Genomic DNA, 15516 nt, shown 5'->3' with positions numbered 1-15516 from the left:
TTCATTTATAAAGTTTTCTGCTGTAAAACAACTAATTGTTGGGGTGGATGGTTATTTGGTTGGTTGGTTTGTTAATTGATTGATTTAATGATTGATTGATTGTCAGGGGATGATGTGAGGCGTTATGTCATGGGCCCACCTGGTCCTCCTGGAACACCTGGGACACCTGGCACACCTGGTGCTGGGGGCGGAGCCTCCCAAACCAATTATAACACTCAGGAATTGGCTGAATATGTCATCAGGATTATTAATGGTGAGGCTCAATTAAATGCACTTCTGGAAACTGAAACTCCTGCTTTACCTACAGAGGCAGTTTCCCCTAGTAAAAATATACAAATCGGTTCAGATTGAAATTTCATATATCTATCAAGTCATCTGTATCTGTAGAACAAGTTATGTCAAATTGATGTACAGACCAAATAAAACTTGCCTGTGTTGTCTTCACAGAACGTGGCATGTCAGGCAGACCTGGAGCACCTGGGCCTCCAGGAACACCTGGATTACCTGGATCCGTCGGTGACATCACCTCCCTGCTGGAACGTAAGAGCCTCTTTTTATCCTTATCTCATCTGTTTATCCTGACAAACACCTTTTTCTGCCCTTTTATTGGGCCTATCTTGTTCTTGTTCCATGTCTTTTCTGGACATCGACTCGCTTTCTTCTCTCTCTCTCTCTCTCTCTCACTCACCCATACACACAAATAAAATCTGTGTCTCTCTCTCTCACTTACCTTATCTCCCTGTAGGTTCTGGGCACCATGGGACAGTTGGTCCTCCAGGTCCGCCAGGGGCTCCAGGCATCCAGGGGCCACAAGGCCCAGTGGGGCCCGCCGGAAGAACCTCACAAGGTGGCGGAGGTTCTGGCTACAGGCTGGAGGACATCAAGGTCTACCTACAGAGTGAGTCAATGTCTGTGTCTGTAATTAGTTAAGGGAGGAGACAGACCACGTGCGAGAAGGTCCACTGTAAACAAAACTCCACCCAGGTCCTAGTATAATTCTTTTATTTTGAGGCAAGCCCTGCCATTTGGAAGATATGGAATTCAATCGAAGGAGATGTCTACATGTCTTTCATTTTTAAAAGTACAGAATAAATATAAATATATATATAATTATATATTACTAATAATTAAAAATGTCTTTGCTGATATAGGGGATGCTTTCCATGTGCTGTGTGTTTGTTTGGCAAAGATTTAAATAAATGAATGTAAATGTACGTTTACCCCCCATCTCCAAACAGACTCTGGCTTCAGTGGAGCACCGGGCCCTCCAGGCCCAGCTGGACCTCAGGGACCCCCAGGAGACTCCCGAGGGTCAGGAGACTCCCGAGGGCCAGGAGACTCCCGAGTGTCAGGAGAATACGGCAGCAGGGAATCCAGACAGTACATCCGCTCTGAGCTCGAGGACTACATGAGGAGTGAGTGTTGCATTATAATTAGTGCTGTCAGTTTAACGCGTTATTAACGGCGTTAACGCAAACCCATTTTAACGCCGTTCATTTTTTTATCGCGAGATTAACGCGATTTTAAAAAAAAAAAAATATTTATTTATTTTTTTAGATTTACATTCTTTTTGGCCTCGCAAACTGTGTAGTAGGCTAACGTTACAGTTTGAGTGAATGGTGAGCGTGATACGGCGAAATAGATGATAAAAAGCTTCTGAATGGAAAGTTTACTTTTAAAAGTTGTGTTGTGCAAAAGAAGCGAGCTTCACTGTTGTCTGAAAATGTCAACAGGCAGCTGGCTGAAAGCAAAGAAGTAGTAGGCTTACCTTTTATTGGTAACCTAACTGTTACGGTTCAATGTTTCTGAAATAAGATGCCTGACAGCTATGTTCCCAGCAAACTTGAAAAAAAGAAAATATTAAGCCATGGTTTAACTGCACTATAGGCTGAGTCCTTGTTTACCTGAAATGTGCACTTCATAATTTTATTTTGTACCGCCCTGTTTGGCAATATTGGTTTTCAATAAAATAAAACATTTGCATAAAGCAAGCCAATCCACTTTTCCATGTTGTTAAGGGCATTAAAGTAAAAATAAAGAATTTAGAATAGATAAAAATTTGCGATTAATCGCGATTAATTTTGAGTTAACTATGACATAAATGCGATTAATCGCGATTAAATATTTTAATCGTTTGACAGCACTAATTATAATACATCATGATTACACCCACACAACCACACACACATGTCTAAGTCTCTGTTCTATGAGAATGGGTAACTACCAGTGACAGAAAAAGGCAATTGCCACTTGCTACTTGCTGCAATAATCTGCCATGAGAGATCTTTGTAAACCAAGCCAACCATATATACTGATGCAGACTGACACACCCAAGACACACAGAGAGACAAACAAATGGCACACACTCACACACACCCACAGGTCTGACTGGTGTGTCTCCCCCCTTTAGGTGGTGAAGGGCAGCGCTATGTATCCAGCCACCCAGGGCCCCCAGGTCCTCAGGGTCCCGCCGGCCCTAAGGGAGACCGTGGTGAACCTGGGCACCAGAACTACTATGGCACTGACCGGGCACGGGCAGACACCGTTGACTACTCCAGCATGGCACTGAGGGTGACTGACTACATCAGGAGTGAGTCCATGTCGCCACTGGCAAAAACATACGGTGTTGTTGTTGTCACTGTGGATACACACTAACATAATGTAGCGATCTCACAGAGCCAGGTGTGTCTTTGGCTTTCTTGCTGTTTATTGAAGACAGACACAAGCATTCAGACACTGATACAGAATGGCAAAATGGAGTGGGCTTATATATACGCACAAACACATTTTACAGGCTAGGGGTAGACAAAGACGCTAAAATCACACTAGGGCATTTATACAACACACTGACTTATTTGCTAACTAAAGATACATGAACAGAAAGGGAAAACACCAATCACTCACATTTAGAACATTAAAACAGAATTATGCAGACATCAACATTCATGCACAGAACACCTGGAGAGACCACATGATGAACACAACAAGGAAGTAAACAGTTATTCACACATAACTCCCGCTACACGCCAAAATAAAAATAGGGCGAAACATTATATTAAAAGTGCCAAAACTCCATTGTAACTTCCATTGCAACACTATTAAATAAAGAGTAGTAAAGAGTTTTTGGGTTTACATTTTGAGTAATAATGAGTAATAGCACATTGGTACAATGTATTTATTTGTATTAGGATTATGGTGACAGTTATGGCATAGGCTTAAGGTAAGGGTTGGGGTTGAGTGAGAAAATGAGCCATAACAATTGGTGTGTGGTTTTTCTTTGATACAATTTTATTGGTTATGTGTAGTAAGCACTGTCTCTTTTGTCCTTCAGACCAAGGCCTACTCCAGAGCGTTATAGATGAGGATTATCTCCGTGGAAACTCTAGAAATGTCCAAGGTCCTCCCGGGCCTCCTGGACCCCCTGGATCACCAGGATACAGCCGTGTCTTCGCTCAACATGGCAACACCACAGCAGACCTCATGGACTTCTTCAGAAGTTAGTATTCATGGGGCGAGAGTTACGATGAACGGGAATTAAAACCTTTTTCCTTCATCACACTAATGCTAACATCGCTAACGCTGCTGTGACCTTTTCCAGAACACGGCACCATCCCTGGACCCCAGGGAAGACCAGGGAACAAGGGAGACAGGGGTTACCCTGGGCCTAAAGGAGACCAAGGTATGGCACTCAGGGGCACCATAAGCCTTCTGTGATACATTTCTGATCTGTGGCAGTTTATGTTATGTTATGAGGCTGACCAGGAAACACAAAATCCTGAAAAGTCCTAACATGGTTTACATACAAACCATGCAAAGTTAAATTTATAGTATATTAAGGGGTCCTTAATATGGACATCAACATCAAAGTTTATACTGATAAAAGCCAGCCAGCTTGTTAACTGATGTATTATGATATCGGTGATATCGTCTTAGATTTCAGACCTGGAGCACAAAACTACACTGTGAATAGCCTGGGCAGCTAGTGTCATTCCCCTAAAATACTCCATAATGTTACATTGTTTTTTCTTATTATTATAGAGCAGTGGTTCTCAAAGTGGGGGGCGCGCCCCCCTGGGAGGGCGCGAACACTCTCCAGGGGGGGCGCGATGTCACAGACGGAGAAAAAAAAAAACGACCGTCACTGGTCACTGGTTAGTGAAAGCTCCCTCAGTGGCGAAATGCAAGGGGCTGGACTCAAATCAAATACTGTTTTGCTCCTGATCCACCAATCAAAACGGAGTCTTATCATTTGAACGCGAGTTGCACCTAGGCTTCCGAGTATAAAAAAAAAAAACTTGTAAGGACGTAAGAACTAGTTTGTGAAAGACCCAAACACAAATATCTGACGAGGCAAAATCCCGGACGCTTTTGGAATCCCTGCCGGACGCATTGTTTAGGTCTCGAAAAGAGGACATGTCCGGGTAAAAGAGGACGTCTGGTCACCCTACTTTGCAAACAATGCTACCCTGTTCTTCAGACCAAAGGAGGTAATACTTCCAATTTAGCAAAGCACCTGAAAGACCGTCATCCGGATTTGTTTAAAGAATTCAAGGAGAGTTTAGCTATGCTGCAGTTTTAACGTTAGCCTATAGCCTACCTTGGTTAGAAGGAGAGAAAGAGAGCATGTATCGTGGAAGTATCATGTCAAAACTAGCGAAATTCACTGAATGTCCTAGTTTAATATAGTCACAACTGAATATGGAATTGGTTCGAAAAAACACGATTACCCAAATTATTTATTGTTTTCGATGCCATAGACTCAATGTAGCCTAAAAGACGATTTGCGAGTGACAGGTGGAATTTCGCCGCGACCACACTGAACATTGAATGGCTGCACTGTTATATCCACTGTTTTGTTTTGCACTGTTGTTGTTTTTGCACAGTACCTTTTGAAACGATGCCTGGAAGTCTGGAATGTGTCTGGGGACACTAGTTGTTGCACTATGACCATAAATTGCACTTTATTATGTTGTGATATGCTCTATTGCACATGTTTTGTATGTCTTATGACATTTTGCTATCAAATATTTTAGTAAAGAAGTTCATGTTTCAAGTTCAAGTACATGGAATCATGGAAAATCCTTTTTTTTTTACCGTGGTATCGAAATTGGCATCGAGAATCGTGTTATTTTACTGGTATTGGTACCGACTACTGAATTTTTGGTATCGTGACACCCCTAGTGTATCAATTCTAAATATTCTCCAGTGTTATTTTCCATGAACAAATTAATCAAAGCTTAGAATGGGACAAAAGCTTAGCATGAGGCAATATTGTCTGTTTGTCTTGAGCTCTTGGGGCGCTCTATCTACTTTTTGGGCCAGTCAAAAATGAAATGAATTTGATTCTCTTGGCCCAAAAGGCCAGAGAAAGTACCTGGGATGCCAGATGGCCAGTGGGTATGGGGATAGTCAGACATGCAGCTGAAATATCAGAACCTGGAAGGGCTGTTTGATAATTGTAAAGAACTGATGTGCACTCAATAAGTATAAGTGCAAAGTTCTCTATTGAACAAACGTGAAGGTAACACACAGGCAGATAAATCCAACTTATCACTTTAGCATCAACATAAGACTAACGTATATCTCGCGTGATCTCATTACCGGTGACGTCACTCATAAGGTCACATATACATGTACACATTATATGACAATAATGAAGGCATGAAGGTGGTTGGGGCTGGACATATTTTGGAAAATGTGTGTCTGACAGTGATTACCATGACGATCTCTCCCCAGGCTCACCAGGCCGACCAGGTGCCTCAGGAAGTCCAGGTGACAGGGGAGAGAGAGGTACACCGTTATTTATCAAAACTATCAAATAATCAACATGCCATTTAAAGACAGGGGTTTCTTGTTATCAGTAGACCAACACAGGACTGAAAAAGCTATAATTATGTAAAAAAAAATAACTAATCCACTCCAAGTGCTGTTCACCTACACCAAAATAGAATATGTAAAGTAAATGTAATTAGTGTGTAGGTGTGGGCACCTGAAGGAGTACATTCTTTCAATAAAAACAAATATCTCTATGGGTTTCAAATATCTCTGTGGGTTTCTCGGACTGCCGATTACACTGCAGCATTTTTCACCATAAGATCCCAGTACAATTTATGACCATTCTTTGTTACTGACCAGGGTCCTCACAGGTGAATATGGTGATGTTGATGAACTCCAGAATGCTCAGAATGCTTCTATAAAGAACTAAACAGAGGGCCTTGAGTGGAACCATGAAGGGTTCTCCAATTTATTTGGCTCTCTTTTCCCTCCGTTTGTTTTTTGACTCATAAAACATCTTTGGTCCCACAGGTGAGGTGACATTCACACGACGAAAGAGGCACGCAGGAGCTTAACATCCTTCGTCCTTGGTCAGAGAACATCTTTGTTTTGCCACACCACCAAGTCCTCTGTTGAACACAATACAGGTGTGTTCAGATGCTGTGAGGATATGCTTGTAGTAGACTGCGTAGGCAACATGCTATCTAGTGTAAGTAGATCTATATGCTGAGGTATCCGTCAGGTTGTGAAAGTCAGGCTGTGAGCAAGCAGTTTGTGGGATTTTAGGGGAGAGATGTTGAAGGAGTAGCTTGATCAAAAGCCAAATTGACAAGAATTGTCCACTCATCTCACATGTAGTCAAATGATAAACTCAAAATTGTTTGGTTGAGTTTGGTGTCAAAATAATGCCAAATAGGCAAGTACATTAAGCAGTATTTAGTAACTTTAGTAACAATTTCAAGGAAGTGTGATGACTTTGATGGTAATTAGTTTTATACCATATATTGAAGATTCAGTCTTAGGTTTGATCAGTCAGGATTCAGGTTTATTCTTGAAGAATGTCGGCCGACCACTTTGAGACAGAGACTTTCAGATCCATCCTCCCTCACAGGACTTCACCTCAGCATATCTGACTTATTCCTTGGGGTCTGTTAAATACACTGACATTAGGGGGTGTTACCGTCTATTCAAATGGGCCATGCATGCAGGGTTCTTTGTCTCGACCTGGGGGGGGGAGGTGAGACCAATGTCGCACCTCACTCCCCTGGTCAAAATCAAGTATATTCACCCTGGAACTGTTTACATGCTAGTTAAGTCCAAATAAAAGTAACAATTAGAACTAGGTATAATATCATTGACTTATTGACTATGGCATATTCTTATGACCTATGCTGGTCCCTTCAACTTCAACATATGGGTTGCTTTATGAAGTCCACATAGAGCTTACATTCAAAGAAGCCCCTTTTAAACTTCACACATCATTTCTGTTTGACTACATTTGAGGTAAGGGACATTTTCTGATCAATTTTGTTCTGCATGAGTATTCATTACAACTAATTCCAATACATAATTTGTGCTTTTAATTTTTGTGAATGGCACTTGAGAATGAATGTGTTTAGTGAGAAAGAGAAAGGGCAACTGTAGTGATATTGTTACCATTATGTTTGTATCTATTTTTGTACCTTTTGATATAAAATGTTTTTCATTATCAAGTGTGTTGCAATTGAAATGTGTTCTTGCACTGTCAACCAGCGGAATTTTAGAATCAGTGTATTAGAAAATAATATGCATAACAATTCAAACATTAATATCATTCATTTCAACACATGTATGAATCACACACACAGTTACAGAGCAGGTGCAACCTACTCCACTCTGGAGTACACAGGTCCACTGTTAGTAACCTTTCAAATACAACTTAACCATTACAGTACGTTAAAAGAATGGTTCAGGTTTTTTTTTTTTTTTTTTTTTAATGAAAGGCTATAGCTTTGCTACCATTTGAACTCAATAAAATGTTAAAACCATAATTTCAGTTAACTGCAGTTTTGTTTTGGATGAAGGACTGCTCTCTCTCTCTCTCTCACACACATGACAAGATTCCCCCTCACCCCTCTTTCTCCCTGTTGTTTCAGAAGTCTGTGAAAGAACACAACACAGAGTTTCTGTGCTTATTGGTAAACGACAAGCACGACCAAACCCCTGCCTGCACCCATCAACAACTTAAACACAATTTATTTACTTTTGCCATTCAGTTTTCTAAAGGCATCCTCTGACACAATGACACATGGAAAAATAAAATAACCGTTTTATTTACAGCATCATGAGAGCAATCTCCAGAGAGATCTCTTCATCAAATCGAACCCTAACTGAACTCAAATATGCATAACAGACATTCCATCCAAGCACAAACAACGCTGGCCACATTTTACGTTATGACCTCTGCAAAATACATCTATGACATAGACCCATACATACACAGATCATGTGTGTGGGTGTGCTTGTGCCAGACCACAGGTAACTTGTACAGCTTCATATGGGTATGGTGTGTCAGACTTGTACGGAATATTCTTAGATGATGCATATGGAATGCTTTTCGGGTACCTCTGCAGGGATCAGCCAGGAATAATGGACCCAGATAGCTGATGACTAATCAATCCGGCCTGGACCTGCATTGATTCGAGAAGGAATCCGCTCTTCCTCCATATCTGCCATCAGACATGCCTAACACAGTCAATGTAACGCATTCTATAGAGAGCAGTGTACTCTCAAATCACCTGCATTTGGAAATACATAGACACATATACACACTCATACATACACACACACTAGATACATATACACACTCATACAAAAACACTTCCCATTGGGCTGTTTCCTAGTGGCATTAAAGCAGTGAGATCAATTAACCAAGATAATGATTGATAATGATCTTCTACATCATCTAATGAGAATCTGACTGCTACCAATGCTTTTAGAAACAGTATACCTGATACAGTATACCTATACCTCACACACAAAAACCAAAAAATGCACACACACACCAAAAAAGAAAAAAAAAACACCTTATACACTTTCAGCATATCACTTACCACCTACAAAGTGTGTGATATTTGGGTGAGCGAGAGCACCCACTATGCAGAGCTCAGACACTAGTGGGCTCTGCATGTAAAACTCCATAGGGGACTGGTGGGCAAACCGCCTTTATGGCAGGAAGTTTGCGCTTTGTCCCGTAAAATGGATTATGGGACAGAGAAATGCGAGCCTCTGACTGCTGATATACGTATCAAAGACAACCAGCCCAGATCCAGCTTACCCAAAACATCCATGTGGGTTTATTCCCTGTTAGCCTTCTGGGTTGTTAGAGGCTTTTTTTTCCAGTGTTGGGCCAAATGGTTCTCAAAGCGGGAAGCAACTGGTCCAATGACAGAAAGAGTTCTGCTCTCAAACATAGTTCCCTCAGCACAGCTGGTCAACTGTGCTCAGTACAGAAAAGCCGATTAGGTGCATATCTTAACGACTAGGCATTCACTGATTGGTTGTCCTTGCATCCTTTTGCAGTGTCCAAGGCTCAGATGATGTCAAACAAAACTGGTGGTCAAACCTACACACAAACTGTGGTCAAACTGTCAGGCAATAGATTGGTGAGCTATGAAAACAACTGCATATTTAATACAAACTGGAGAAACATTATTGACCAGACACTTTCTACAGCATCACTTACAGTAGCCTTTTCAGTCCTGACTGAGCAGAACATCGGATGGAAAACAAAAGGGTAACCACGTTTGCCATGGCAACAATTTGGACCAACAGTCAAAAAAAAATGATAGCATTTAAAAACAGCATACAGTAATACAATGAACAAGGTAAGCCAGTAAATATTTAGACAGTTCCTTCCTTTAAGCCATAACAAGTGCCCATGATCATCAGCAGAACATCAGTGACATCATTCATTGTCAGACATTCAATTGGGGGGGGGTCAGGGGGAGATGGGACGGCGACAACCAAACTGTAACAGCAGTATTAAAAGTGATCAGCTTCTTAAAAATACAAATTAAAAAGTTTGACATGGAAATTACATATCCAATACCCCCACATTCTCTCCCATGTCCTTCATTAAAAGCTTGTGTGCATTAGGCAGAGATGTGCTAAAAATCATTCCAAGAGAAAGTGGCCAAAGTAAGCTTGCAATCTATCTAGGCATACATGCCTTTAAAATGCACAAGACCTTCATACTGCATATTCTTAGATGGGTTGAAACAGTGCAATAATACATTCCACTGAAGTTCATTATCCCTCACCAAAGCCCTCCACAACCAGAATTGGAAAGTTACTAAAGAACTCTAAAGTTCTAAAGTGCTTCATTTTGTTTTGATCTGACCTTAAAGATTTAAGGTTCTTAAACAAAAAAAACAAAAACAAAAATCACATACCATTAGGATATATACCAGCAGGATACACAACAGCAATACTCACACCATTCTGTATCCATGGAGACACACTAGACATGGCCACTGCACTGGGAAGGGTGATCGTCGTCATAGAAACGGTGCGATTAGTCACGGTCAGACCCACTCAAAGGGAACATGCATCAGCTATGACATAAACAACGTCATGTGAATCCCACACCGCCACGTTTAAAAGCACCAGTGTGCACTTCATGTGTTCCGTGTTCAGTCCATTTCCTTTGGGTAATGACAAACGTTTGTCTTCCAGAGTCCTGTGACTCATCCTAGCACCGGCTGTGTTGATCCGTTACGCGCTCTAGCATATACGTGCCAGAAGTTTCCGGCCACCTCAGCGAAGACACACTGAGCGCAGCATAAGGGAGGGCAAGGACAGGAGTAGGTCCAGCTCCTTTAGAACACACACGTACAGACACGCAAACAAACCATACACACGTCACCAAAAAACACACACAAACCAACACACACTGACATGGACAATACGCACATTTCAGGCACTGACTCCCTCTTGGAACTGAGGAATAGGAGCTGGACTTGAAGTGAAAAGTGTCTCTAAAGTTGCTGTTCCACTGCATTGCCTGAGCCATTTTGGAAGATTATATCCATTTTAATGTAGTCCACCTGGTCTGGCCTGGTCTCATCCAGTCAGGTCAGGTCTGGTCTGGTCTGGTGTGGTCTTGTCTCATAAAGTCTTGCCTTATCTTCACTAATCAGGTCTGGTCTGATATGTCTGGTCTGACACAATCAGTCAGTCAGTCAGTCAGTCTCTTAGAAATGGCTTAGTAAACTCCCATGTTCAGCGGTGCGTGTACAGGGGCATGGTCATACGTGGGTGTGTCTCTGAGAGGGTCATGGCACTAATTGAGATTCTGCAGCGTCATAGTGAAGTGGGCATATTTGTGACGAAGCTCCCAAGATTGTCAATGATGCAGGAACCCGTGGGAACCTCAGTGTGTATGTGTATATGTGTGTGTGTGTGTGTGTGTGTGTGTGTGTGTGTGTGTGTGTGTGTGTGTGTGTGTGTGTGTGTGTATGTGTATATATGTGAGTGTGTGTGTGTGTGTTGGTTAGGACCCAGAGGAGTGGGCCCCTGCCACAGGGTAGAACTTGGACACCCTGCTCTGGGCGCTGGGGTTCAGGCACTCAGAGTCGCCGCTGGTGCTGAAGAACACGTCCTGCTCCTGCTGCCTCCTGCTGAACTCCTCCTCCAGTGCCTGGCAACACAAATACAGCGCGATGATTGGTCGTTAAAGGCTAGCACATGGAAAGGATGGGTAAGAAAAGCAAGGCAGTCCGTAATCTACACTTTGGCATTCTAACATCTGAATTCTGCATAACTCAATTTAGCCTAGGAAAAGCAAAGTCTCAGTATCAGAGCCCATACATTATTAGTGCTGTTTGCATTCATGAAATATGTGTGCTGTCAGATACTGCAACAGGAAATAGACAATGTTTGTTAAATTGCCAACTCTATGTTGGGTTTAGCCGTTCCATCCATCAAGCATTGTGTGTTCAGACATTGAGTGTCTTACGTGTGTCTTGTCTTTGTGTGAGTGTGTGTGTCTTGTCTTTGTGTGAGTGTGTGTGTTGTCTTTGTGTGAGTGTGTGTCTTGTCTTTGTGTGAGTGTGTGTGTCTTGTCTTTGTGTGAGTGTGTGTGTTGTCTTTGTGTGAGTGTGTGTCTTGTCTTTGTGTGAGTGTGTGTGTGTCTTGTCTTTGTGAGTGTGTGTGTGTCTTGTCTTTGTGTGAGTGTGTGTGTGTCTTGTCTTTGTGTGAGTGTGTGTGTGTCTTTGTGTTAGTGTTTGTGTGTGTGTGTCTTGTCTTTGTGTGAGTGTGTGTGTCTTGTCTTTGTGTGTGTGTGTGTGTGTGTGTGTGTGTGTGTGTGTGTTGTCTCTGTGTGAGTGTGTGTGTGTGTTGCCTCTGTGTGAGTGTGTGTGTGTGTGTGTGTGTGTGTGTGTCTTGTCTTTGTGTGAGTGTGTGTGTTGTCTTTGTTTTCTGACCTTTTTGCGTGGTCTCAGCTTCTCCCTCCACTCTTTCAGCTCCTGGCCATTCTCCTCATCCAGCTCCTTCAGCTTCTGAGTCTCATGCTCTACCAGCAAGTGGCACTTTTCATTCTACACACACACACACACACACACACACACACACACACACACACACATATACAGATACACACACACACACACACATACAGATACACACACACAGACACACGATAAAACCTCACCTCGTATACATTCCATAATTTGCCTGTGTGTGTGTGTGTGTGTGTGTATTTGTGTGTGTGTGTGTGTGTGTGTGTGTGTGTGTGTGTGTGTGTGTGTGTGTGTACCTGTAGCTGCTGAAGCTCTCTGAGGTTGGACTCGCACTGAAGTTGTAGGTCCCTCGTCTGGTTCTCGTGTTTCTGCTGCTGATGCTGCCGTTCGTTCTTCTGCCTCTTCTCCTCTTGGACCGCAAACTATGGGCACACACACACACACACACACACACACACACACAGAAACATGAATGTAAAAAATCATCAAAAAAACATGAGAATATTTGCTTGTTTTTTTCAGAGCAATAGAAAAGTAGAATAGGTTGCTATAGTAACCACAAAAACTAAACCCGTTTTTGTATGGGTTTTAACACTTATGTAACTAGAACAACAAGGCTCTTCTAACTGACCTTCTACCCACATTACTGAACTGCTCAACACCTTTGTTTATCAAAGGACCTTTCTCTCTGTAACAACTTAGGGGATTAATGTGAAATCAAAATGGGTTTGTTCATGCCCATGAGTAGTGTATATATTAACTATATAAAACTATAATATAAAACTTTTACTTATCATTTGAAAGAAAGCATCATGTGCATGCAGCAAGGTTTAACTCTTAACCCAATTTTACTAATAAATTGCAGATTTGTCCACCTTACTGTCTGCCACACTAACATAGCCAGCAGTGCTTATGGGAGTTTTATGGTGAGAGATATGAGATGTGTGTGTGTGAGAGTTAATAGCCACAAGCTAATACTGGGACACACACATTTTATTTACAAGAACTGCCTGGTGTAACTCAGTTCTCTCTCTCTTTCTCTACCTCTCTCGGTCTGTCCGTATTTATTTCAGAATGGCCAAATGATTACACAGAGCACTGCCTGGTCTTTGGCAAATGCTTACAGTAAGTGTGTGTGTGGTTGGTTGGTTCGTGTGCTCTGTTTTTTTAACGCTATTTCAGACTGCATGATCAGCAGGGTCACACACTGATCTGAGAGCATCTTTTTTTAGATTAAAACCACAGGCCACACTGTCTGTGAGAAAAAGGGTCAGCTCTGCTGCACCGTGAGCAACTTTGTCACGACTGTGTTAACAGCTGATCACGACCCTGCCCCGAGTACATATGTAGACTGGGCTGAGACACACTGCTCACACAGCTTACTATGACCCGTATTTAACTCTCTTTAAACCAGTAATAGTCCCCAAGACGGTGCTATTACACAGGACTAGAGTGGTAATGGTCTGAAGCACTGATCAGAGGTCAGCCAGTGTGCCCTCGGACCTGTTTGATCTTGTCGCGGTCCTGCTCTGGCGTGCCGGTGGCTGTGATGCGGAGGCTCTTCTTGAACATGGCCATGCGGGTCTTGGCCTCGCTGCGCTGGATCTTGGGCAGACGGCCCTTCTCCTGAGTGTGCTTGTTCTTCATCTCCTCCATTAAACGCTGGTTATAGCCACCCATCTGCTCCATCTCCTGCTCACACACACACACATACACACACACAAATTAGTGTCCCTCCAAAAAAATGTCCTCATCTTTTGTAGTTTTCACAGGGAATAACCACACATCTGTCTCATACCCTAAGGTCTATCTCCCTCCCTCCCTTGCACACACACTAATACACACACACACACACACACACACACACACACACACACACACACACACACACACACACACACCTTGTCATGACGCTTGAGCAGCTGGTGTCTCTGCATGAAGTACTGGTCCTTCAACTGCTGTTTGAGCAACTGATGCTTCTCCTGTAGGTGGCGCTCCTCCAACTCCCACATTGCTGCCTCACGAGCTGTTACACACGCACACACACACACACACAGAGACACACACGCATGTACAGTCACAATGGCGTATTCATATGATACAATGTCTGCAGTTGTAGTCATTTGTTACACAATAAACACACACACGGTGACAATGACTTACTCAGAATAGAAAATGATTGTGTCCTTGCAACCACAGTCATTCATTATACAAACACACACCCATACACACAGTCAGTTATTACAGTGATGTCAGTAAATAAATAACCAGCCAACGTACACGCGCTCACACAGTCAATACAAGTCAAGACATGTCTCCCCATACAGTGGTGTCAGCCCTGCCAAAGAACAATGAACACACACACACACACACACACACACACACACAAACACACACACACAGGGTCTCACATACACACACACACACACATACACACACAGGGCCTCACATACACACACAGAGACAAACACACACACCCCTCTGATGGGGCTGCTCACTGTGGATTGCTATTACATAGAGGGGTGTTGAGTGCATGAACTTGTTGCATTGCTTGTGTTCTGACTCACATGCTGCTTATGAGAGCTGCCACATCAGAGCCGGAAAGTTTGTCTGTCAGAGTGGTTTACACTTCCTGACCACTCTTTCTCTCTCTCTCTCTCTCTCTCTCTCTCGCTCTCTCTCTCTCTCTCTCTCGCTATCTCGCTCTCTCTCTCTCGCTGAATGGAAAGCACCCCACTCATTCTTAACCTCTGACAAGTCTATTACTATATTTAGCCTGCTTAATTTCATTCATTCTTGCATTATTCATTCGTTCTCTTTCTATCCCTCCCTTTAATACAGTTTTTCCTCCATGCTCTCCTCTCCTTCTTCATCCTCCATGTCTCTCTGCGACAGCAGCAGGGCCTCTCATCAGACCTCTTAACTCTGCCGTGTGGTTGAGGTGTTATCTGCATAGACATATATAGGTCTATATCTATATACAGTATGTCTATGGTTATCTGTGTGGTTGGTTGTTAAACCACAAAGGAAGTTTACCATGCCTACCACTGACTGGCACATTGTAGTATTTACTCATATCACAAGTTCTTTTTTAGGACAAAGGGGAAACATATGTAATTGAAGAGTTTATTGAGAATTTATTATCTTATTTAACACGGTAGTTTTTCAAAACCTGTACACATACATACACACAATCCCAGCACTGTGATATGCTGCTTAAACTGTGTCCTTCAGCGTGTGT

At 42.5% G+C, this 15516-nt stretch overlaps 2 protein-coding genes across 4 annotated transcripts in view; one reads left to right on the top strand and one right to left on the bottom strand.

The window, feature by feature from the left end:
* The first annotated feature begins 452 nt into the window (after nt 1-452).
* Nucleotides 453-955, top strand: LOC122133404 (hibernation-associated plasma protein HP-25-like). Its single transcript, XM_042709557.1, has 2 exons — nt 453-540; nt 746-955. The coding sequence occupies exons 1-2, from the start codon at nt 456-458 to the stop codon at nt 928-930; spliced, it is 270 nt and encodes an 89-aa protein (XP_042565491.1). The 5' UTR covers nt 453-455; the 3' UTR covers nt 931-955.
* A 7116-nt stretch (nt 956-8071) lies between these two features.
* The window catches only part of slka (STE20-like kinase a), a 31111-nt gene continuing 23666 nt past the window's right edge, over nt 8072-15516 (bottom strand). For all 3 annotated transcript variants that reach the window (XM_012827290.3, XM_031578652.2, XM_031578653.2), the window contains 5 exons: nt 14177-14301; nt 13779-13967; nt 12572-12697; nt 12240-12353; nt 8072-11455 (listed from right to left, as the gene is read on the bottom strand). In XM_012827290.3, coding sequence (XP_012682744.2) covers nt 11309-11455; nt 12240-12353; nt 12572-12697; nt 13779-13967; nt 14177-14301 — 701 coding nt within the window. In that variant the 3' untranslated portion in view covers nt 8072-11308. The remainder of the gene's footprint in view (nt 11456-12239; nt 12354-12571; nt 12698-13778; nt 13968-14176; nt 14302-15516) is intronic.

Source organism: Clupea harengus, chromosome 13, assembly GCF_900700415.2.
Source record: "Clupea harengus chromosome 13, Ch_v2.0.2, whole genome shotgun sequence".
Classification (NCBI taxonomy): Eukaryota; Metazoa; Chordata; class Actinopteri; order Clupeiformes; family Clupeidae; genus Clupea; species Clupea harengus.
This window is presented reverse-complemented; position numbering and strand designations above follow the sequence as displayed.

What these genes read in the sequence shown, in the direction of transcription:
- LOC122133404 (XM_042709557.1), top strand. Translation starts at nt 456, where the DNA reads ATGTCAGGCAGACCTGGAGCACCTGGGCCTCCAGGAACACCTGGATTA. An exon ending in CATCACCTCCCTGCTGGAAC is followed by an intron (nt 541 to 745) that starts GTAAGAGCCTCT and finishes ATCTCCCTGTAG; the next exon opens with GTTCTGGGCACCATGGGACA.